Source organism: Mus caroli, unplaced genomic scaffold (genome assembly GCF_978045245.1).
Source record: "Mus caroli unplaced genomic scaffold, Mus_caroli_1 scaffold_8, whole genome shotgun sequence".
Taxonomy (NCBI): domain Eukaryota; kingdom Metazoa; phylum Chordata; class Mammalia; order Rodentia; family Muridae; genus Mus; species Mus caroli.
In genome coordinates, this window is record NW_028227263.1 from 27714193 (window position 1) to 27738791 (window position 24599).

The 24599-nt window shown below is 40.0% G+C and overlaps 1 protein-coding gene and 1 non-coding gene across 3 annotated transcripts in view; one reads left to right on the top strand and one right to left on the bottom strand.

Annotated features, from left to right (window-relative positions):
• Smg1 (SMG1 nonsense mediated mRNA decay associated PI3K related kinase) overlaps positions 1 to 24599 on the top strand; it is a 103975-nt gene that overhangs the window by 77439 nt on the left and 1937 nt on the right. For both annotated transcript variants that reach the window (XM_021167439.2, XM_021167438.2), the window contains 22 exons: positions 258 to 487; positions 1692 to 1940; positions 2740 to 2878; positions 2965 to 3074; positions 3200 to 3418; positions 3819 to 4009; positions 5193 to 5365; positions 5492 to 5771; positions 6997 to 7269; positions 7438 to 7672; positions 10916 to 11142; positions 13810 to 13960; positions 14054 to 14243; positions 14409 to 14878; positions 16822 to 16956; positions 18611 to 18763; positions 18996 to 19175; positions 19821 to 20048; positions 21141 to 21352; positions 21508 to 21614; positions 23873 to 24052; positions 24134 to 24240. In XM_021167439.2, the coding sequence (XP_021023098.1) occupies positions 258 to 487; positions 1692 to 1940; positions 2740 to 2878; positions 2965 to 3074; positions 3200 to 3418; positions 3819 to 4009; positions 5193 to 5365; positions 5492 to 5771; positions 6997 to 7269; positions 7438 to 7672; positions 10916 to 11142; positions 13810 to 13960; positions 14054 to 14243; positions 14409 to 14878; positions 16822 to 16956; positions 18611 to 18763; positions 18996 to 19175; positions 19821 to 20048; positions 21141 to 21352; positions 21508 to 21614; positions 23873 to 24052; positions 24134 to 24240 (4439 nt within the window). The remainder of the gene's footprint in view (positions 1 to 257; positions 488 to 1691; positions 1941 to 2739; positions 2879 to 2964; positions 3075 to 3199; positions 3419 to 3818; positions 4010 to 5192; positions 5366 to 5491; positions 5772 to 6996; positions 7270 to 7437; positions 7673 to 10915; positions 11143 to 13809; positions 13961 to 14053; positions 14244 to 14408; positions 14879 to 16821; positions 16957 to 18610; positions 18764 to 18995; positions 19176 to 19820; positions 20049 to 21140; positions 21353 to 21507; positions 21615 to 23872; positions 24053 to 24133; positions 24241 to 24599) is intronic.
• LOC115031579 (small nucleolar RNA SNORA71) lies at positions 6335 to 6466 on the bottom strand. The gene has a single exon (XR_003837259.1). It is a non-coding gene; the product is annotated as a small nucleolar RNA SNORA71 (small nucleolar RNA).

Below are 24599 nucleotides of genomic sequence, written 5' to 3' on the forward strand. Positions count from 1 at the left end.
GCATGCACATTAGGATAAGACTGCTGTTGATGAGTTCTGTATTTCTTGTGACCTATGTGATTTTGAATGATTAGTTGGCTGCATGTCACAGTGTTTCTCCCTCTGCACCTTGCAAGTACAACTCAGTGTTAATAACTGGTTCTAATACCATTAAATTCAACTTACTATTGTTCTTACGTCTGCTTTACTGTGTTCATTGCTAACTGAAAATTTAAGAAGTAGTATAGTCCCTGGTAATTTTGATTTTGTATTCATAGGACTAGAAGATTTGCATCTGGATGAGAGAATCATGCAGTTTTTGTCTATTGTGAATACTATGTTTGCTACAATTAACCGGCAGGAAACACCCCGCTTCCATGCACGGCACTATTCTGTAACACCACTGGGAACGAGATCAGGGCTGATCCAGTGGGTGGATGGAGCCACACCATTGTTTGGTCTTTACAAACGATGGCAACAACGGGAAGCTGCCTTACAAGCACAAAAGGTTTGGTAAAACTCAAGTGCATCCGTGTCCTTACTGGACTAAGCATGAACAAGTGTGTGTCAGGGCATTGTTAGTGACTCTGTGAAGTTAAACGTGTGTACATGCATCTGATGGGTTAGAGTAGGCAGAGTTGATGCCCTTAGTAAGTGCTGGTGAGGAAACTACTCACGACTTTATTGAAAAGTAGTTTTAAAACATATGTAGTTCCTAATAGCTCAGCAATTTGATATTTCCTATCTTAAATGCTCTTAAGAGCTTTTGAGTTAGCCGGGCGTAGTGGCACACGTCTTTAATCCCAGCACTCGGGAGGCAGAGGCAGGCAGATTTCTGAGTTCGAGGCCAGCCTGGGCTACAGAGTGAGTTCCAGGACAGCCAGGACTGCACAGAGAAACCCTGTCCAAAACCAAAACACAAAACAAAACAAAAAAAAAGAGCTTTTGAGTTAAACTTGTAAATAATAAAATGTGTTAAAATCCAGATGTAATATTCAGTATTTGAATAAGAACATTGACTTACTTGATCAGTACAGTATCCTTTTTTGTACCTACCTGTGAATTTTACAATTTGATTCAGGCTAAAAATTTTAATTTGAAATTCATTTAGTCACCTACCTGTGAAATTTATATGTGAAGCTGCAGAACTGAGGAGGAGGCCCAGATCTAGTACACTGCAGGCAGTTACTTCAAGCTGGTGGAGCTTGAAAAGAAGCATGCTTTTCTTCTCTTTTTATGTATTTTTGTGGTGGAATCTAATTCCATGGCTCCCCAAATGCTAAGCCTTCCTGTACCTTCAGCCTGGGAAGCTAAGTTTCAAAAGCAAGCACAGGTCTATAGTCCAGTTATCAAAGAATAAGTTAGAGAGCTGGAGGAGCTGTCTCAACGTTGTCAGGGACATCAGGGAAGAATCAAAATATGCACTGGTAGATTATGCCTTTAAAAGTGAATTGTGTTATAAAAAATATAGATTGGATTTTATGTTGGACCTCAAGAAAACTCAAGAGTCCAATCTTTAAACAAACTCAATCACAAGAAAGAGAAGATAAATAGTACAGAAGAATCGACTTTTGATTTTCTTTTGTTTTTAAATATAAAATGTAGACAGTTAGGTGGAAAACACTATGAAAAATAAGTTTTAAAAAGTACTCTGTAGTTTTTGTCTTTCCTTAAGTAAAACTAATCTTTTCTTTTAAAAAAATTTTTTTAAGGCCCAAGATTCCTACCAAACTCCTCAGAATCCCAGCATTGTACCTCGTCCTAGTGAACTTTACTATAGTAAAATTGGTCCTGCTTTGAAAACAGTTGGCCTTAGCCTGGATGTGTCACGGAGGGATTGGCCCCTCCACGTGATGAAGGCAGTGTTGGAGGAGTTAATGGAGGCCACACCCCCAAATCTCCTGGCCAAGGAACTCTGGTCATCTTGCACCACTCCTGACGAGTGGTGGAGAGTCACACAGGTATGCAGCATGTGGGGGGTTAGGTGTCACCAATGCTACCCTGGCTTTGATCAGATTCTCTTTGTTAGTTTTTGTAGTCTTTCTCTTTCCAGACTTTGTAGTTGATTCCTGTGCTTGAATGATACTTGAGAGTTATAAAAAATGTGCCAGTGATTGTAAGGGAAGGGTTGTGGGGATGATGGATGGAATTAAAAAGTAAATATGAAAAGACCTTTATTTTAAAACCTAGTCTTCTGGGCTGGTCAAAAACCCCAACACTCAGGAATCAGAGGCAGGCAGATATCTATTAAAGGGCAGCCTGGTCTACATGGCTGTCTACTGCAAAACAAACCAAACCAAAACACAACAAAAACTACCCACATTATTTCTGGGGCTTGTGAGGGAGAGGGCTTAGAGTATGTACTGCTCTTTCAGAGGACCCAAATTTGGTACCATCACCCATATCTGGGTGTTACTCTGGCTCTGGGGGATTCGGTGCCTTTTGTAATGACTTTCTGGACTGCACCAATGTGCACATGTCCACACATAGACACATAATTAAAAATTGAACTAAGTCTTTAGCAGCAACAACCCCTCTCCCAAGCTTTCATCGTATTCCTTAGATCCCAGTGTTAAATGCTCCTTTTATTATATGACTATCCTGGGTAGCCATGTGCAGCAGTCTTAAGGAGTGCTTTGTGATTATTGGCTTATTTTAGAACAAGGGAAGTAGGATTATAGAGTTGTATTGACCTCAGATCATCCAGTGTCTTTTGGAGGAAGATCGGCCCCTAATGTTTACCTGCTTCCTTCCCTTTAGTCCTATGCGAGATCCACCGCTGTCATGTCTATGGTTGGCTACATAATTGGTCTTGGAGACAGACATCTGGATAATGTCCTCATAGATATGACAACTGGAGAAGTAGTTCACATAGATTACAATGTTTGCTTTGAAAAAGGTAAGATGAAATGGGCTTCTCCATTTATTTGAAGGTCAGGTTATTTTGGTGTTAAGGGCAAAAGTAAAATGATTTGTCTTTTTAAGGTAAAAGCCTTAGAGTTCCCGAGAAAGTGCCTTTTCGAATGACACAAAACATTGAAACAGCACTGGGTGTAACTGGAGTAGAAGGTGTTTTTAGGCTTTCCTGTGAGCAGGTATGCCTTTCCTCTTTTGTCCTGTAGTGTAACTGTATAATGAGCAAAATCCATGGGAGGAAGTCATAAAACATTTTCATATGGAAACTTGTGTTGAGTTTATTGAAAAACACTTCTAAAAATAGGTTCTCCACATCATGCGGCGAGGCCGAGAGACTCTGCTGACACTCTTGGAGGCTTTTGTGTATGACCCCCTGGTGGACTGGACAGCTGGTGGTGAGGCTGGGTTTGCAGGTGCTGTCTATGGTGGAGGTGGCCAGCAGGCTGAGAGCAAGCAGAGTAAGCGAGAGATGGAACGTGAGATTACCCGCAGCCTCTTTTCTTCCAGAGTTGCTGAGATTAAGGTGAAGCCCAAAGATGTTATGTCACTCACTGTCCGCTTTTTAACATAGCAGATGTACTTAAGGGTTGAGTATGTTTGGGCTTTTCTGGGTGTGAGGACTCCTTGTCATCTCTATTAGACTGTCCTCCCACACAGACGCATTCACACTCCTTAGAGCTATTCCAATGAACATAGCAAGTGTCTAGTGCAAATAACTGAATAACCCTTTTTCCTGTTCAGTAGTCAGAGATCTCAGGCTTATTTTCTGTGGCCCGTGATCTGTTCACTTAATGGCAATGTAAATGTGAATGTATTGATTATCAAAGGTAGAACAACAAAGCAATATCTTAGTTTGGATTTTAGGTAAAGCAGCACACCCAGATGTTCCTGTACTCACTGTTCCTGATCACAACCTCCTCCAGGTGAACTGGTTTAAGAACCGGGATGAGATGCTGGCTGTGCTTCCCAAGCTGGACAGCAGCTTAGATGAATACCTAAGCCTGCAGGAGCAGCTCACAGATGTGGAAAAACTGCAGGGCAAACTGCTGGAAGAAATAGAATTTCTAGAAGGAGCTGAAGGAGTGGACCATCCATCTCGTACTCTGCAACACAGGTTGAAAATAATAATTGATTTGTGCTTCTGGACATAATGGTGTTACAGAGAAATTTTGTATTCGTGTAAACACTGTCAGCTTGAAATAGAATTTTTAGCAACTTTTTTTTTTTTTTTTTTAATTTATTCTCCCTCCCCCAAGACAGGATTTCTCTGTATAGCCCTGTCTGTCCTGGAACTCATTCTGTAGAACAGGCTGGCCTTGAACTCAGAAATTTGCCTGCTTCTGCCTCCCAAGTGCTGGGGTTAAAGGCATGCACCACCACTGCCCAGCGAATTTTCATCAACTTAGTATGAATTCTGTTAATGGCCATGAATTCAAAGTGCAGATACTCAGCTGTTTACTTATATTTTTTACTTTATTGTAGTTAATTCTGTGACAAATTATTGGATGGAACTCTATATATAGTGAGTAATTAGAACCCTTAGATTTAGAAAACCTAGGGCTTGGTTTTCTCTCTGCTTGTGTGTGATGAGTCCTTTATTCATTTGGACAGTGGCAGTTACCTGCTTTCTTGACTTTAAAAATAAAGCATGCGGGAGGCAGAGGCAGGCAGATTTCTGAGTTCAAGGCCAGCCTGGTCTACAAAGTGAGTTCCAGGACAGCCAGGGCTACACAGAGAAACCCTGTCTTGAACCCCCCCCCCCCCAAAAAAAAAAAAAAAAAAAAAGCATACAGGAACCAGAGAGATGTCTTAGCAGTTACCAGCACTGACTGATCTTGCTGAGGACCTGGGTTCAGTTCCCAACACCCACATGGCATTTCCCACCTATAAATCCAATCTCAGGTGCTCTAGTCCTCTCCCTTCCCTGGGCCCCTGCACATAAACTTCATGTAGTCATACATAGACATAAAAGTAATAAGTAAATAAACCCTTTAAAAGCATATAACACACAGAAGGTAACAAGTTATCGAATATGTGTGTCTACCATTACTAGAGGCTTTTAGTCTATAAAGATCCAGCGATTTTCCTTCAAGAAATCTCAGATTCAGTTAGTGCTTATTTAAAATGTGAGCATAGTTAAGGAAATTGCAAGTTGGAACAAACCAAAGCAAGGAGACATTTGAACAGTGTCCTTGAGATTTAAAAGGAGCTAACTAATCTAAATATTTACAGTGTCATGCCTTAACTAGATAGAAGAAAAAGCTGCAAATGACCTTTGACTTTGGTTTCCTGATTAGGTATTCGGAGCATACTCAACTACAGACCCAGCAAAGAGCTGTTCAGGAAGCAATCCAAGTAAAGCTGAATGAGTTTGAACAGTGGATAACACATTATCAGGCTGCATTCAATAACTTAGAAGCAACTCAGCTTGCAAGTTTGCTTCAAGAGATAAGCACACAAATGGACCTTGGTATGTGAGCATGTGCATTCTGTCATTGTATGTTTGAGAGGATGGGAGTCTAATTTTTGAGTCTTAAAATTGAGTCTGCTATCAATGATTACTGACTTGAAGTGGTTTCATTGTGACTGTCTTTAGGTCCCCCAAGCTATGTACCAGCAACAGCCTTTCTACAGAATGCTGGGCAAGCACACCTCATCAGCCAGTGTGAGCAGCTAGAGGGGGAAGTTGGCGCTCTGCTGCAGCAGAGGCGTTCTGTGCTCCGTGGCTGTCTGGAACAGCTGCATCACTATGCAACGGTTGCTCTGCAGTATCCAAAAGCCATATTTCAGAAACATCGAATTGAACAGTGGAAGGCCTGGATGGAAGAGCTCATCTGCAACACCACAGTAGAGCGCTGTCAAGAACTCTATAGGAAGTAAGTTGAAGGCATCTTATTCCCTACATTTAACTCTGAGGGAAGCAGGGTTGTGTTGTAAGTTGCTGTCTTATTAGTTAGAGCTTCTTTCAGTTGCTGTGAGAAAGACCATAACCAAAGCAACTTGAGGAGGAAGTAGTTTATTTTTGTATCTTACCATGTATAGTCCAGCATGAAGGAAACTGAGGGGAGGAACTCAAGGCAGGAAGCCTAGAGGCAGAACCTGATGCAGAAACTATGTAGTAAGTAGTCTTCCTCCCTTGCTTGCTCAGCCTGCTTTTTCATACAACTCATCCACCTGCCCATGGGCTGTGCTTTCCCACATTAATCATTTATCAAGAAAACACTCTCCAGACATCTTTACCAGGTAGGCAATCTGGTGGGGGCATTTTCTCAGTTAAAATTCTTCCCAAATATGTTGAGGTTTGTGTCAAGTAGACAAAACGAGCCAGCACAGTTGCATTTGTATTTTATTTTTCTGAAAAAATGGTTAACAGATGAAATTTCAATGAAGTACCTGGTGGGTTTTTTTTTTTTTTTTTTTTTTTTTTTTTTTTATACAATGTGGGAAAGCACCAGGGTTTGGCAAGGACGAGTGTGGATCCTCCAAACACGGGGAAAGGCTTTCCGAATCCTCTCCCTGCCATATCAATGACCAGGGCACCTGCAGCTCACAATCACTTTCGAATACAGGGGGTCATTTGTTTTTTAATGCTTTTGAGAAAGTCTGTCCTATGTCACCTTTCCAAGTAGCTGAGATTACAGTATTGTGCTATCACCACCAGATATCTTGGTGCATAAGAGGGTGCTTATTGCAAGTTTGAAGCCAGTCTCTTCCTGACTCAAACTCCTCAGGGCTTGGGTATGATCCAGTGCTAGATTTGTGGAATATCTACGTTTGCAACGTTATGGACTCCATTCCTGCATTACTGCAGAGGGAGAAAGAGGATATTAATGTGAGCTCATTCAGGGTTTCTCTTGCAAGATAAACCGTTTCTCCTAATTAGTAGATGAAAATGCTCACATGGTAGGATTGTTCAAGGAAGTTATTAAGTCATTGTATCACTCAATAAGCTATCTTATGAAATAGCTTGTGTTCTTGAGACTTTTTGACTTTCTTGAGACTTTTTTGAGACTAGAATGCAATTTTCTCATTTTGCAGTGTGAATGTTATTTATATGCAGGGGTGTATTAATATAAGCAAGCACCTGCTTTATTTTTATAGGTATGAAATGCAGTATGCTCCTCAGCCACCTCCAACAGTGTGTCAGTTCATTACTGCTACTGAAATGACCCTTCAGCGGTATGCAGCAGACATAAACACCAGACTTATTAGACAAGTGGAACGTTTGAAACAAGAAGCTGTCACTGTGCCAGTTTGTGAAGATCAGTTGAAAGAAATTGAGCGTTGCATTAAAGTTTTTCTTCATGAGAATGGAGAAGAAGGTTCTCTGAGTCTAGCAAGTGTCATTATTTCTGCCCTTTGTACTCTTACAAGGTGAGCTAGTGCTTCATACTAGATGATCTTACTGTATTCATATGTTTTATTTTAATCTCAGATTTAAAACACTGTTATACTTGGCCAGTGTTTGTCACTTTCTTTGAGATTTGAAGTCTTCTCTAGTCTATATGCACTCAGTCAAATTTGTTTTCATTGTCCACATAGGCGTAACCTTATGATGGAAGGTGCAGCTTCAAGTGCTGGAGAGCAGCTGGTTGACCTGACATCCAGAGATGGAGCCTGGTTTCTAGAGGAGCTGTGTAGTATGAGTGGAAATGTCACCTGCTTGGTGCAGTTACTGAAGCAGTGCCACCTGGTACCCCAGGACTTAGATATTCCCAACCCAGTGGAAGCATCTGAGGCTGTTCATTTAGCCAATGGAGTGTATACATCTCTGCAGGTGAGCACTTTGAAGTTTGCTTGGGAATAGAGTTCAGTTCGTAAAGTGCTTGGTTAGCATGCATGAAGCCCTAAGTTTGATCCTGAGAGACACATAGTCAAGAGTAGTGTCACAAGCCTGTAACACTGGTATTCGGGCAGTAGAGCCAGGAAGATCAGAAAGTTCAAGGTCATCCTCAGCTGAGAGACTCAAGTCTTAAAACAACAAACAACCCAGCAGCAAAACAGATTATCAGGCAATGGGGGTTCCCACTTTTTGGCCCCAAGTTTTTTAGGTCAAGGTTAGATATTAAACAGTCTTGCTTAGGTTAAGAGCAGTTTGACTGTTCAATGTTACTTAAGCAATTATTTAAAATGTTGCTATGGATACATGTGTGTGCATAAAGCAGGGATTGGTATGAGGTTTGTAATTAATTTGACTGTTGACTGTTGCTCAAGCAGTTATGTAAAATAAGGATCGGGGCTAGACAGTTGGCTTACTTGATATGAGCACTTGTTGCAAAAGACCTGGTTCAATTCTCAGCACTCACATGAAGAAGGTTCATCTCCTCAGGCACCAGCATGTATATAGTGTAGCAGTGAGTTTAGGCTACACCACTTTGGATCCCTTCGCATTGTACATGTGCACCCACCCAGGAGCTATCTTTGGATCTGCAATGACAAGACAGACCCCCCCCCCCCCACACACACACACACATACACACACATACCCCAGTTAATTTTAAAATGTCTTGGCTACCTCAAAGGCTGGGCACTCCTAAACCTTTTCCTGCTACCCTAGACCCAGTTGGGGAAGTGCCAGTGGCCACTTGCCTGAATTCTTACATGACTTATTGGTCTTATCTCCTGTAGCTCCTATGTCCATCTGCACCCCATGGCTTTGTGGTGACCTTTTTCCTCCCTGAGTCCTAGTGGCTGCTGGCATCTTTATTGATTCATCATAAACCAGTTCGGGACAAAGGACCTTTAACATTTGGATACACAGATTCCTGATTGAATCAAAGCATTAGAACCAATCTCTAATTGGTTCTAATTAATATCTGTCCAAATTAGGAAAAACACCCAAAACTCTTCTCTCAGACATAAATTGAATATAGCATACCAATTATGTAAATCATAAGGGTGTATGATACACAGTTAATATCCAGTCTATCATGTTTGTCAGTTACATAAAGTACTCTACCATCATTCCTAATTTAAAGAGTTTATGATTCTATACCTGAATTATGTTTTGATTTTTAGCCATTTCAAAACCATGTTTTCAACTCTGTATCACATCTCTCGATGCTAAACAACCTAAGTTTATGAGACTATAACTAGTCTTCAACCCCATCAGAAATCTAAGAACAAATTAAATATTACCTGAGTATTTAAGAAGCACTAAACATAGCTTCTAAAACAGTTGTAGAGACAGCTGACTACCTGGACAGCCCCTAGTCCTTATAATGTTGCAGCATCTGTCGTTAGCCTTCTGGCCCTGAACCATCTGAGAGACTTTGATATGGAGCAGGAACTATAAAGGGCTAGTTTGTTCTGTCTTGGCAGAACTAAACTGTCAACTCTCTCGCATTATGTGTGCTTTCATGAGCAGTATTTTTTTTTTTGTCTGTAGATGGATAGAGCAGTTTTTGCCATGTGGCTTACCTTACCTTACCTTGATAAGCAATATTGCCTGGAGGTAAAGATGTACAATTTTTCTTTGAAGGAGAATAGGAAGCTGTCAGGAGCAGACATGTCAAATGACCTTTAATAATGAAAGCATATTAAATGTCATATTTTGTGGATTTCTGATGTTTTTGAAGACTACGTAAGATATATTTGAACTGTTAAACCTTAGATACTCTTAGCCATTTTTATTTGAGTAAATTGAAAGCATTTTATTATAATTAAATTAGAATCTAACCAGATAGTTTACTATCTGGCCCTTGTGTTACTTAATCCTCTTAAATAGTTTGTAATAGCAGCTATTAGAAAGACTGGGTCAAAACCTTGTATTCTTGAATGAGTGTCATGGGGCACAATGAATATCTAAGAGTAATAATTTTAATTTAAAATTTTGTATCAATAGACAGATTTATACCAATAAGATTATGGCTATACAATATTTTGTTCAAGAATAAAATTTAGTAATCTATCCCATCTGTTTCTTTTCTGTTCAAAATTATGACCATTTCCAAGTTAGTCCTAAAAATGACAACCAATCTATAATTTATAATATAACCATAACCAGACACCCAAACCCAGGGAGTTGGACTGACATCTCTCTATGGCTTCTTCCTGTTGGAGATTGGTTTAAATGTTTTGATTCACTTGGGAATCTGTGTGTCTAAATACTAAAGGTCCTTGTCCCTAATTGGGTTTTGATCAATCAAAAAAGGTGCCAATGGCTAATAACTGGGCAAAGAGAGATGGAGCAGGACCCTGGAGTTGTGTGGGTTAGGATGCTCGGGGAGGGGGGCGAGGAGGAGGAAGAAAGATTGCCATGAAGCGGTGGGACAGGAGATAATGCTAATGAGCCATGTAAGAATTTGGGAAAGTGGCCACTGGCCCATTGGACCTTTGTTAGCATGGGAAGGTTTAGGAGTGCCTAGCCTTTGAGATAGCTAAGACATTTTAAAATAACTGGTATGTGTGCATGTGTATGTTCATGTTCAGTGAGCCAAAGCGGTATAGCTTAAGCTCTCCACTACTGTAGTGCATACACACACAAAGCAAAATACTCATACACATGAAATAATAAAAATAAAAATCTAAGGATCAGAGTGTGGCTTTGTGTAGGTTGGGTTTTTTGTTGTTGTTGTTTGTGTGGTTTGTTCTTTCTCTGTCTCTGACTCTGTCTGTCTCAGATAGGGTCTTATTATGCAGCTCTAGCTGGTGCCTAGATCTCACCATGTGGTCCATGCTAGCCTCTAATTCCTGCTTCTGCCTCCTAGTCCCAAGGGCTAAGATTAAAGGTGTACCATCACACCCAGCCTAGTTTTGTTTTTACATTTTGGGCTTTTTGGACACAGCATCTCTTTTTGTAGCCTTGACTAAGGTGGAATTTGCCGTGTGGTATAGGCTACTATCAAATTTATGGCAACCCTCAAACTTGAAGGACTCCCTCAGGCTCTGCTTCCTGAGAGCCACCATTACAGGCTTGTGCCACCATGCCCTGCATGATTGGGGTTTCAGTTCTGGGACTGCATTATGAAATGTATAATACTTAGCAAAAGCATTAAAATATATATTATTCTTTTTGTAGGAATTAAATTCAAATTTCCGGCAAATCATATTCCCAGAAGCACTTAGATGTTTAATGAAGGGGGAGTGCACCTTAGAAAGTATGCTCCATGAACTAGACAGTCTGATCGAGCAGACTACTGATGGAGTTCCTCTGCAGACTCTGGTTGAGTCGCTTCAAGCCTACTTGCGAAACACAGCCATGGGACTTGAAGAAGAAACTCATGCTCATTATATTGATGTTGCCAGGTAAATGTGTTAACCAACCAGCTATGTTCTGTTTCAGCAAAAAAGAGATGGCAAATCAGCAATCACTATTGCTGTTTTTGTTTCACATGCCTGAAATACCAAGGCTTTGGAGACTAAGGGAAGAACATGGTTCATTTGAGCCATCCTCTTTCACAAAAAGAGAGGTGGTAGGAATTAGGAGATAATCAGGTAATAAGATTCTGAGTTCTAACCTAATTAACTTTATTTTTAATTTTTGGGACAAATCTGATTACTGATGAATGTTTATGATATAAAAACAATGACACAAGTCCATTACTTTATGATCAGTTTTACTACAGATTGTCTACAGTCCTGTGCAAGCTCATCTTTAGTCTGACCTTAGTGCATGCTTTCTTCACAGTAACAGTGTCATGAGATGGGCAGTGGGAAAGTCATGGAATGTGCTTGTATTTCACTAGTAACTAGTAACACTCTTTGAGTGTCTGTGCCCTCTAGTAGCCTATGCAGCTCTTTGTTGTACACACAACTACCCTATTGTTGCCATGGCTACCTGTGTGTACATAAAGTTCAATGTGTGTATATGGGGGGGGGGAGAGTGTGCACACTTGATGGGGGAGACTGAAATCACTTATCACCGTGCATATGCGGAAGTCAGATAACAGCTTTATAGTCAGTTCTGTGCTTCCATTCCCCCCCCCCCCCCCAAACAGGGTTTTTCTGTATAGCCCTGGCTGTCCTGGAACACTCACTTTGTAGACCAGGCTGGCCTCCAACTCAGAAATCCGCCTGCCTCTGCCTCCTGAGTGCTGGGATTAACGGCGTGCGCCACCATGCCCAGCTATGCTTCCATCTTTATATGAACACTTGGAATCCAACTCAGGTTGTAAGGCTTCTGTGACAAGTATCTTTACCCATTGAGCTCTCTTGTCAGCTCTCATTGTATTTTTTAAAGCCATGAAAGTATATGAGGTGGTTAACTTGGCTGATTAAATGTATACCCCACTTCAGCCAAACAATTTTAATTTAGTTTATAGTTATGTTTGGGAGATTTTAAACATTGTATTCTTGTTTGTTTGTTTGTTTATTGGTTTTTGGAGACAGGGTTTCTCTGTATAGCCCTGGCTGTCCTGGAACTCATTCTGTAGACCAGGTTAGCCTCGAACTCAGAAATCCGCCTGCCTCTGTCTCCCAAGTGCTGGGATTAAAGGCCTGTGCCACCACTGCCCGGCCATTGTATTCTTTAATCCTGAGAAGCAATTTGACTTTGGAAACTTAGCTCTGCAGACATACATTATAGCTATGCTGAGCCCTTAGAAACTCAGGATCATTTCCTTTGTCATTCTGGTATATAAGTTTACTGCAGAAAACATAACTAAGGGGACAGAAATACTGCCTTCCTGGTTTCTTCACATGGAAAATTGCAAGTAGAGAGGAGGGATGGAGAGAAGGACTTGTTTCCACGTGGGAAGTCATCTGCACAAGCTCATTCTGGTTTATGTTCTGTTCCTTGTTAATTTTGTTACATGTTGCTGTGGAGGGTGTACATGCTGGTGTGCACATACAGAGGCCAGAGAATTGCTTTGTGGAGTCCTTGTGTCCACCTATATTAGGGTTGTGGATTGAACTCGTGTCATCGGGCTTGCATACTCTGATAGTAACTGCTTTAGCCATTGTGCCATTTTAACAGCCTTCCCTTAGTTATTTTGAAGTAGATTTTTTTTCTTAAATAATTCAGGAAACACAATATGCATATAAACTTTTGTTGTTCCTTCAACAAAAAGGTAGCAATAATTCCTTCCTGACATCAGTGCTGCTTTTAGCTGCTTTTTCCTTTTTAGCTGTAGTTGTGTAAGAGTGTAACTAGTAATGTAGACATGCACCAGCTAAATGTGGCTTAAACTAGTTATGTAATAGCAGTGTCATCACTTCAAGGAACGGTTACAAGGTAGGTTAAAGCTGTGTATGATTTACTGAATTTCAGACCTCCTCTTGATGTGTAGATGTGGGTGCAGGTTCATGTGCTCATGTATGTCCATCAGAAGTTGATGTCAAGTGTTTTCCTCTCTTGCTCTGCCCCCCACCCCCCTTTTTTTTAATTATAAGAGTCTCTCATTGAGGCTAGAACTCTGATTGCCTAATTCCCCTGTCTCAGCTTTCCATTGCTGGGGTCAGAGGCGTATGGCTTCATGCCTTGCCATTGATGAAAGTTGTCATCTGACATGCTCTAAATCACACAATATTTTTATTATTTTAAGTTTTGAAGTGTACATAATTCAAAACTGTATATACTACAAATGGCAGGTACTTCCATTACTGACTAAAGTTGGTTCCAATTACATTGCTATAGCACCACCGCACCTGACAGTTTTATAGATCTACATTTTGGAATTAGGTTATTAGGTTATTCTTGATGTTCTTATATATTATATAGTAATTTCTAAAATGTCCTTCACGTTTACATAAAACTGAAATCACATAAATAGGTATTACACATAACCAAAACTGAGCTGGACTCATTGATTTCATGATAGAATTGTCGCTAATACCATTCTCTCATAGAAGTTAGCATAATGGTAGCATGTTTCTATAGACTTTGCATAGATGTCTCTAAGACTCAGACTTTTGTATTCTCCAAACAAACTCTCCTTCAGGTGAGGGTCTTAACACCAGTTTCTTTTTCTCTAGAATGCTACATGCTCAATATGGTGAATTAATCCAACCAAGAAATGGTTCAGTTGATGAAACACCAAAAATGTCAGCTGGCCAGATGCTTTTGGTAGCATTTGATGGCATGTTTGCCCAAGTTGAAACTGCTTTTGGCTTATTAGTTGAGAAGGTAAACATTAACTTTGTTTTATGAAAGGTATAAGTGCAATAGTCATTGAATGTGAACAGAGGAAAGTGAGCATTCCTTTTTCCATTTGCATAGTTAAACAAGATGGAAATTCCTGTTGCTTGGCGGAAGATTGACATTATTCGGGAAGCCAGGAGTACCCAGGTCAATTTTTTTGATGATGACAATCACCGGCAGGTGCTAGAAGAGATTTTCTTTTTAAAAAGACTACAGACAATTAAGGAGTTCTTCAGGCTCTGTGGTACCTTTTCTAAAACATTGTCAGGTAATACTAGCATTCCGGCTTAGGTTTCCTTCATAGTACTATAGAAGGATCACTTGGAGGATGCTTCATTTAACTGTGCACTTGTGAATTCTGATGTTTCTTAGATGATCTTATTTCTTCAGGACCCATTTTAAGATAATTTTCATTTTCTTTCTATTTTTTTAGGATCAAGTTCACTTGAAGATCAGAATACTGTGAATGGACCTGTTCAGATTGTCAATGTGAAAACCCTTTTTAGAAATTCTTGCTTTAGTGAAGACCAAATGGCCAAGCCTATCAAGGCCTTTACAGCTGACTTTGTAAGACAGCTCTTGATAGGACTCCCAAACCAAGCCCTCGGACTCACATTGTGTAGCTTTATCAGTGCCCTGGGTGTTGACATCATTGCTCAGGTAGAGGCAAAGGACTTTGGTGCTGAAAGCAAAGTTTCTGTAGATGATCTGTGTAAGAAAGCTGTGGAGCACAATATCCAGGTAGGGAAATTCTCACAGTTGGTAATGAACAGAGCTACGGTGTTAGCCAGCTCCTATGATACAGCATGGAAGAAGCATGACCTGGTGCGCAGGCTGGAAACCAGCATTTCTTCCTGTAAGACAAGCCTGCAGCGGGTGCAACTGCACATTGCCATGTTCCAGGTAAGCAATTTGCTGTGTAATTTTCCTTACACAGTTCATGTATGACAGTATAGAGAAAATATGTAAACTACCTCAGTTGTGCCAAACCAAAGTAAACACTTTCAAGGGTTTTGTATTTTCTTTGCAATTACTTTTGTTTTGTTTTGTTTTTTTGTTTTTGCTTCTTGTTTTCAGTGGAATGGAGTTGGTTTCATGTTTAATGTCCTTTGACTTTCTTTTCAGCAAGACTGCATGATAAGCATTTTATATATTTATGTATTAATGAACAGTGAGTATTGTTTGTGAATGTAGTTTATAATGGTTGTATTTATTCATGGTGTAGGTAGGTCTGCATCCTGTATTGTTTAGTTTGTAATTAAATTTATCTCTAAATAGGTTTCACAGATGCTCTAAAAATACAGTGCATAGCTTTGGGTCTAAGTAAATCTGCCTTTATTTTGAAAAGTGTGTTTAGAAGAAACCTCTTTTGTCAAAGCACAGGCTTTGGGATAAGATAGGTGTGTATTGCAACCATACCTAGTTCTGGTACCCTGCCTGTAGGTTGAGGGCGGTATCCCTTATGGAGGATGACTTGTGAGGGTTAGGCAACAATCTGTGAAGATGGTAAGAATGTTGTAATGGAACGTTGTAGCTTAGGAATGGCTTTCTTTTATTTATTCTTTTATAAATGTTGGCTTTGATATTTATCAAAAGAATGCCAGTTTTCTTGAGTCTGTTTTGGCATAGGCATGGTTATTTTGTTTTACTTTTGTCAGTGATCAGAAGGAACTATGTTTCAGAGGATCTATTGGCAGGTTCATCATTGCTAGCTATTTTCCTACTTCATAAGTTAGGAAGAGAAGTATATTCACCCTGAATCACATTGGTTGTGTATTAATAGTCCTGCTTCTTGCACATTGTCTATGGATTGGGGTAATGCTTTATGACTTCTTTCTTTGAAATGCTAAACATTTTGGATTTTATTCCCATACAAATGATCAGCGTTGGGGCTGAGGATGTAGCTTACTTATATTTGGTAATGCATGCTCAAGGCCCAGGACACCCAACAGTGCACAAACTGAACTGGGTTGTACACTTGTGTGGCTGAAGGATCAGAAGTTCAAGCTTATCCTCTGCTATATGGCAGGGTTAAGATCAGCTGGGCTCCATGAGACTTGGTCTAAAACCTTGTCTAAAATAGTAGTAAGAATAGTTAATGAAAAACAAACACCAGACATTTAAAAGTGAGAGTTAATATTGAGGAAAACTTGTTTAAATATGGGCACACTTTAAAATTTCAAGCATAATATATAAGTACTGGATTATTTAACTGGTGCTAGAAATTATGATTTATACACGTTATGTCAGGCACATCACTAAACTACCCTAGCTCCTACAGAAGTTGTAGTCCCAATGACCCTCATAACATTAAAAGAAAAATGTTTTAATAGTGTGTCAGAGTTTTTCTGTGCCATTATTTCTTTCAGTCTCTATCTAGTCTACATGCTAGACCCCAATACAAGTTCATTGCATCTTCTTATCTAGAGGTCCTCACACACACATCACCAAATAAGGGATTGTTGTTGTTTGAAATGAAGCTCAAACTGACCTGGAAGGTGTTAGTCCTCTTTTCTCCAGCTCACAAGTACTGGGATTACAAGTTTTTTTCCACTTGACTTAGAAAGGTCAGTTTTTGGGAGTAGGTGCACCAAATGTACTTACCAGATGTCTTAAGAATTCCTATTTGAATGCCATATATTAGTGATCTGTGAAGTTTAACAGCTATCTTCCATGTCAGGGAAGTTGTCAGTTAGACGTGATATTTCTTTTATTCTCCCCAACTAATTGCCCCTTTATTGCAACTCAATTTTCTGTCTTCTCCCAGTCTCACCTCATGTGGCTCTTTCCTTATTTATCCGAAGTTTTATTCTACTGGGTCTATATTCTTCTTTTTCTTTGAATAGTGGCAGCATGAAGACCTCCTTATCAGCAGACCACAAGCCATGTCAGTCACCCCGCCTCGGTCTGCAATCCTGACCAGCATGAAGAAGAAACTGCATGCTCTCAGTCAGATTGAGACTTCAATTGGGACTGTTCAGGTGTGTCTCACTGTCCTCCTACCAGCACATTCTGTTATACAAGTGTAGCTTAGCATATCTGTGCCTATCTTTAGCTTCTAAGCCATATGAATATAACACAATTCCTTTTCACTTTCAGTTTTTTGTTTTTTTTTTTCTTTAATTGAAAATTAAGTCCTTTTCATACAGTATATTCTTTTTTTTTTTTTAAGATTTATTTATTTATTACATGTAAGCACACTGTAGCTGTCTTCAGACACTCCAGAAGAGGGCACCAGATCTCGTTACGGATGGTTGTGAGCCACCATGTGGTTGCTGGGATTTGAACTCTGGACCTTTGGAAGAGCAGTCGGGTGCTCTTACCCACTGAGCCATCTCACCAGCCCCCATACAGTATATTCTGATCACAGTTTTCTCCCTCATTTCTTCCCAGAGTTTTTCCACCTCCCCTCCCTTCCAACACTATGCCTTTCTCTCTTAAGAAAACAGATATGTGGTTTTGTTTTGTTTGTTGTGTCCTTTTCCAAGGTCAAGGACTACGATAATAACTATTTTACCTGGTACGTCTGTCTTGTAGATAAAGGATTAAATCTGTCCAGTGGAGCAGAGCATGGTTCTAAATGATGGTTGACTATATGCATCATCTCTCTGTGAAAGCTAAATATTTAGTTAATATTTTTAAAAAAGAAATTGTTCTTAAAGCTATATATTTGTATGTATCCTTCATTTCTGAGATATTTGGTGGCATTCTTTTCTGATTATATAATTTAATAATATATGAAATTCAGTATTAACATAGTATTTTAAAATTTGAAGTGAAACTTTTTGATCTTCATTCTTTCAAGTTATCCAGAAGTCTGCCACCTGAGCATGTTCTCAACCATGTTTTCTTTCCTTCCTTTTTTTTTAATTTTAAACTTTTATTTTTCTTGTGGTGAGGATTGAACCTAGAGTCTCATGTTTCCTAGGCACGAGTTCTACCTCTCAGATACATATATTTCCAGCAATGTTCTCTCTCTCTCTCCCTTCTCCTCCCCTCCCCTCCCTTCTCCTCCCCTCCCCTCCCCTCTCCCTTCATAGAGATGACAGGTTGACAGGTTCTTACCCTGTAGCCTGGACCCGGCAATCAGCATTCCCAGTGCTGAGATTACAAGTATACCATCACCATTCAGAGTCTGTATTTAATTTTTTAAAAAATACTTTAAGGGGCTGGAGAGATGGATAAGTGGTTAAGAGCACTGACTGCTCTTCCAGAGGTCCTCAGTTCAGTTCTCAGCAAGTACATGGTGGCTCACAAACATCTGTAATAGGATCTGATGCCCTTTTCTGGTGTGTCTGAAGAGAGCGACAGTGTACTCAAATACATAAAATAAGTAAATAAATCTTTTAAAAAGATATTAAAAAAAATCACAAACACTGCAAAAAATTAAGCAAACCCCAAAGAACACAAAAGTGTTAGAGATTTTAAGTAAGTCAAAAGTTAATCTTTTCTTACCCAGACATCCTTGGCCCTTAAGTACTCAAAATCAAGACTAACTCTGAAACAAAGGTATTAGATATGTTTTCTAAATTAAACATGCCCACCCATACTACTTCTGAATCTGACCATAAAATGTTTAACAAGTAGGAAGTGATGAGAGTGGTAAAGGCTCAGGGTTTCTTCTGGCTTTTATAGGAGAAACTAGCAGCCCTTGAAGCAAGCATTGAGCAGCGGCTGAAGTGGGCAGGTGGTGCCAATCCTGCCCTGGCACCAGTACTACAAGATTTTGAAGCAACAATAGCTGAAAGAAGAAATCTTGTTCTCAAAGAGAGCCAGAGAGCAAACCAGGTATGGCACGTTTCTCTCAGGCTTCTAGTCCAAGACATTTGAACTTTGTCTTCAGGTACTTTTAGCTGTCTCAGATCTTGTAAATACTGACAAAAATTAAAATATGTGCTACTCAAAGCCTTTGGAAGTAAGTTCTCAGGACCTCTAATCCAGATTCTAGAAATGTGCCATTAGTGCTGTTTTTCACATCATCATTTTTTCCACCCCAATGTGGGTTCTCTCTTCTTCACAGGTCACTTTTCTCTGCAGCAATATCATTCATTTTGAAAGTCTACGAACAAGAACTGCCGAAGCCTTAAGCCTGGATGCTGCCTTATTTGAACTCATCAAACGGTGTCAGCAGATGTGTTCATTTGCGTCACAGTTCAACAGTTCAGTTTCCGAGTTAGAGCTTCGTTTATTACAGAGAGTGGTGAGTCCTATGGGAGAAACTAACTGCTGGTTTCTGAAATGAAAAGGCCAGGAACCTAAATTAAGGTTATGGTTACTGGAGACTGAGTATATGTAACAAATTGTTATAGGAATGCAGTGATGATTAAATCTTGCTTTTAGCATCCATGGAACTTGACTGTTCAATAGTATGTTGAATGAAAAAGATACTGTGGCTTATGTGAAAGTTCTGGAGGGGGCAAAATGTGTATAGTATTGGGTGCAGTGTGCCAAGAGAGTAGAACAGGTTACTGGGAATGGCTGCTGGAAAGGTGAGCTAAGCCTGAAAGTACCAAGTTAGTGAGCTCAGTGTTTGAATGCTATGGGAAAGATTTATCTAGGCTGTTTTAGGAAGTTTTGTCTTAATTTCAAAGAGTTATTGAGGTTAAGTTTAGAGATTTGGTTATAGATAATTGTCATTCCAACTCTATTACTGTCTTTCAATCATATATTTCAAGCATTTATATCCTATATGATATGCTGAAAAATTAAAATTCTTCTACAGACTTGCAACTGTTAAGTATTGTCTCTAAGTATCATCAAATCAAGAGCCAACAACTGAGAGTTTGTATCTCTTGCTCATGGTTATAGGATTTATTCCAAGTGAATTAATGCTTATTCTATTTAGGACACTACTCTTGAACATCCTATCGGCAGTTCTGAGTGGCTTCTATCAGCACATAAACAATTGACCCAGGATATGTCCACCCAAAGGGCTGTTCAGACAGAGAAGGAGCAGCAGATAGAGACTGTCTGTGAGACTATCCAGAGCCTGGTCGACAGTGTAAAGACTGTGCTCACCGGTCACAACCGGCAGCTTGGAGATGTGAAGCATCTCTTGAAAGCCATGGCTAAGGTAATGAATCCCACTGGCTTCGTTTCCTGTCTCAAGATAAAGCTTTGTGGAAAGATGTGATATATAAACAGAAATAATTTCTCAATTTATGTTTTGCAATTTGTTTGTAACTGTATCAAAATCTATTGTTTTCATCAATTATGTTTTAAAGTAGGCATTCTGATTTTTGTATAGAGAGAATCTGAGGTTTAAATTGGTTAATGTAGTGTCATTAAGCAGGCATTTTGGTTTTCAGTCTTTTCTTCTCTACCTGTATTTCCAAACATATATAGCTTGCCTCCAAAGTGAATGAACTATGTATGGTCTCTTGCCTCTAGTACCTTACTCAGTCTGGTTAATAAGGACATCCACTCCCAGAAAATAGTGGGGACAGTCTGCAGTGAAAATCCTGGGATTTTGGTTTCTTTAAAAAACAAATATTTTAAGAATATATTTTTTCATTTTAATCCCAGGTTTAGGGATATGGGGCTGTTTCACAGCAGCTGACTATGAAGTGCCTGGTGCTCTAGCAGAAGTGTGGTTTTGACAGCTGCAGATAGTTTCTGCAATTGTGTGACATTTGGAATTCTGGGAATGTTTCAGAGGGTGTATATATATATATGCATGCTAGAGCCTCAATAGGGTTGTTGGTCATTGTAGGCTGAGCAGGGGTGGGGGTGGGGTGGGGGGGCAGTGGTTGCTGTTTGTTGTCATGCTCAAAGAAGAAACAAGAAGAAAGAAATTAGATTCAGGGATCTCTCCCTTCCTCCCTCTCCTCCCCTTCTTTCTCCCTCTCTGCGGCCCCCCCCCCCCCCAATCCTTCCTCTCTTATCTGGTGATAAGGGGTGAAACTGGAGGTTATATAAGAAAATAAAAGAATAACTCACAAAGTTGCAAAGACTGGGCTACAACAGTCATTTTGGTATTTCTTTTTATTTGAAATAAATAAAGATGCTAGAAATAAAGATTCTGTAATAAAACTGATCTATAAGCAGATCAAACACAGTGACATTTAGATCACTTACTAGCTTTTAATCAAGAAGTGACTGTCTTGAAAGGAGTTGCTGAACAAATAAGTCTGTTTCTAATGATTTATGTATGCTTTGGTGGCAGGATGAAGAGGCTGCTCTAGCAGATGCTGAAGATATTCCCTATGAGAGCAGTGTCAGGCAGTTCCTGGCTGAGTACAAATCATGGCAGGACAACATTCAGACGGTTTTGTTCACACTAGTCCAGGCCATGGGTCAGGTTCGAAGTCAAGAACATGTTGAAATGCTGCAGGAAATCACTCCCACCTTGAAAGAATTGAAGACACAAAGCCAGAGGTAAGGGTGCTCCCTGGCCAGCTCTAATGAAGTAGAAGCAAAGCCTGAGAAGCTTAGCTCCTATCATTTTTATTTCTAGTTTTGTTCATATGTTTGTAAACAGTTCTGTGGCAAAACATTCCATAAATAAATATTTCATAAATTTTGTATTTCAGTATCTATAATAATTTAGTGAGTTTTGCATCACCCCTAGTCACCGATGCAGCAAATGAATGTTCAAGTCCAACATCATCTGCAACTTACCAGCCATCCTTTGCTGCAGGTATGAAAGATGTGTTTATACATAGAGGTTTAGGTGTTTAGCTATGGGTGAAGGGTTATTGTATTTATAGTCACTGCCTTAGAGTTTTCGTTAACACTGCCACATACTGGTTCAATGGATTTTTAGGATTAACAAAAATTTCCCATAACTTTAGCTCCTAAGGATCTGATGCCTACTTTGCCCTCTCCCTGTGTGCTACACACACAAGGAGTGTGGGGATAATAATGGCATCAAATCTGTTGAGGTTTAATACTGTTTTTTATTTAAAAATGAATAGATTGATTTCCCTCATAAAGAATAACTAAGTCAAGCATATTGGTGCATACCTATACTTGGGAGGCCAAAGCAGGAGGCTTGCAAGTCAGGCCTAAATGATCTTATACTTCTTTTTTCTCCTTTCCTTCCTTTTTCTCGCCCTCCCTCCTTTCCTTCTTTTTTTTTTAAATTTTATTCATCATTCATTTGTTTAATTTAGATGTTATCTCTCTACATAGCTGTGGCTGTCCTGGCACTCACTATGTAGACCCAAGCTATCCTTGAACTCAGAGATCCACCTGCCTCCCAAGTGCTGGGATGGAAGGTGTGCACCACATGCCCAGCTTCTGACTGTTTATTATGATTTAGAATTTTACTCTTAGCCGGGCGTGGTGGCGCACACCTTTAATCCCAGCACTCAGGAGGCAGAGACAGGCGGATTTCTGAGTTCGAGGCCAAGCCTGGTCTACAAAGTGAGTTCCAGGACAGCCAGGGCTATACAGAGAAACCCTGTCTCGAAAAAACAAAACAACAACAAAAAATTTTTTTTTAATTCTTGTTGAGACCTTTAGAGTACTATATTAATAGGAGAAAGGGATTTTTGGAGTCTTCTGTCCAAAATAAGACAGGAAAACTACTGTGCTATCTGTAGGGCCTTTAAAAATTTAAAAAAAAAAATTTTTTTTTAAAAAACGTTAGCACATAGACATCAGGATCAATTTTCCTTTTTTACAGTTAATATTGATAATTGCTTGATGTAAAGTTTATAAAAACCTTGGTGGGCCTAGAACCCATAGTTTCCTGCTTCTGTCTCCAGGGAGCTGGATGCAAGGTGTAGCCATCAGTTCATCTTTTCTTTCCTGTGTTCTTGCTACTATTCCTTTCTTCCTCCAGTGTGTTTTGGGCATGTTTTTTCCCTTACCCCCAACTCCTTGCAGATTTCCTCCTGCCCTACCCTAATTTCATGTTTTTTTCTTTAAAAATAAAATCATCAAAAACAAAAGCACACACGCAAAATCTGAAACCAAGTGAAACAAAGAACAAATATGAGTTCTATTGCATCAGCCCTGTTGTGTCTGGAACATGCCATTTCCTTTGAAGCCATCCACTACCTTTGGCTTTTATAATCTTACCGCAGCCTCTTCTGCATAGATCCCTGATTCTTGAAGGGTGGGCTGTGATACATTTAGGGTCGAATGCTCTAGGTTTCTCACTCTCCGATGTTGTCCAGTTGTAAATCTTGGCGTTGATTAGACATTTACTTCAAGAAGAAGCTTGCCTGATAGGTTGATCTGAGACCCAGTTATATGTGGTGGCTATGATGTTGCCAGGGAGCTGCTGAAGAATTGAGATTGGTTAGGAGGAATGGTTTAGGAAGGTGGTAAAGAAGCCCCCCAACCCCATTAAGATTTTAAAATTGAATGTATGAATGTTTTTCTTGTATTGTGCACCAATAGGTGCTGCCTTGTGTCCCCAGAGATCAGAAGATGGTCTTGGTCAGATATCCTAGATTTCCATTTACCAATGATTGTAAGCCACCATGTGGATATTGATAATTGAACCAGAACCCCTGTTAGAACAGGAAGTACTCTTAAACTGCTAAGCTGTGTCTCCCAATTTTTAAGGAATATGTTTTTGTAGTGGGTTGGGTGTGTGTGGGGTGACTTGGGGAGATAATGTGAGGGTTGGGGTGTGTGTGTTCCAGAGGTAACCTTGGATGCCATTCACCTTTGGTGGGTGTGGGTGTGGGTATGAGCTCATTCTGTAGAGGTTGGCCTCAAACTCAAGATCCTTCTGCCTCCTGAGTTCTTGGTTTAAAGGCATGAGCCACCACAGTGGAATACGGACTTTTAACAGTATAAAATCAAGTTCATTTTCAAGGTTGAGTAATGTGGAATAAGTCCTATCAGCCATCCCTTGTATGTGTGCTGCCCCCACCCCCGACCCCAGTTACCCCCAGCTTTTATTTGTATGCAAATTGAGCCACCAATCTTTTACTTTAGCGGTTAGGAGTAACACTGGCCAGAAGACTCAGCCTGATGTCATGTCTCAGAATGCTAAAAAGCTGATTCAGAAAAATCTGGCTACATCAGCAGATACTCCACCAAGCACCATCCCAGGAACCGGCAAGAGCATCGCCTGTAGTCCTAAAAAGGCTGTCAGAGACCCTAAGACTGGGAAAGGTAATCAGCCAGAATGTGGATGCCTTGTAATTCTATAATACACACAAGTTGGTTTGACTTACATGTGCCATTGCTTCATAGCTGTGCAAGAGAGAAACTCCTATGCAGTGAGTGTGTGGAAGAGAGTGAAAGCCAAGTTAGAGGGCCGAGATGTTGATCCAAACAGGAGGATGTCAGTTGCTGAGCAGGTGACTATTTTTTTAAGCTTAAGCTATGCATTAATGCTGCTGGTAGGCTTAAGGATCTCATTTACTCATTTCCTTATTTTATCAAGAAATAATAGGCTCTTGGCCTAGCAGAATGGTTCAGTGGACAAGGGCATATGCATATGCTTCAGAGCCTGACAGCCTAAGTTCAGTCTCTGGTTTCACATGGTAGAATAGAGGTTGCCAACTCATTCACGTTGTCCTCTCACTTCCATTATGTACGCCTGTGCACACTCACACACTAGGTTTAATGATAAAAAGAAATCAGCCCCTGAAACCTACATCCAGGACGCAGAAGGCTATTGACAACACTGCTCAGAAGTTGTCAGACGCTCACTACT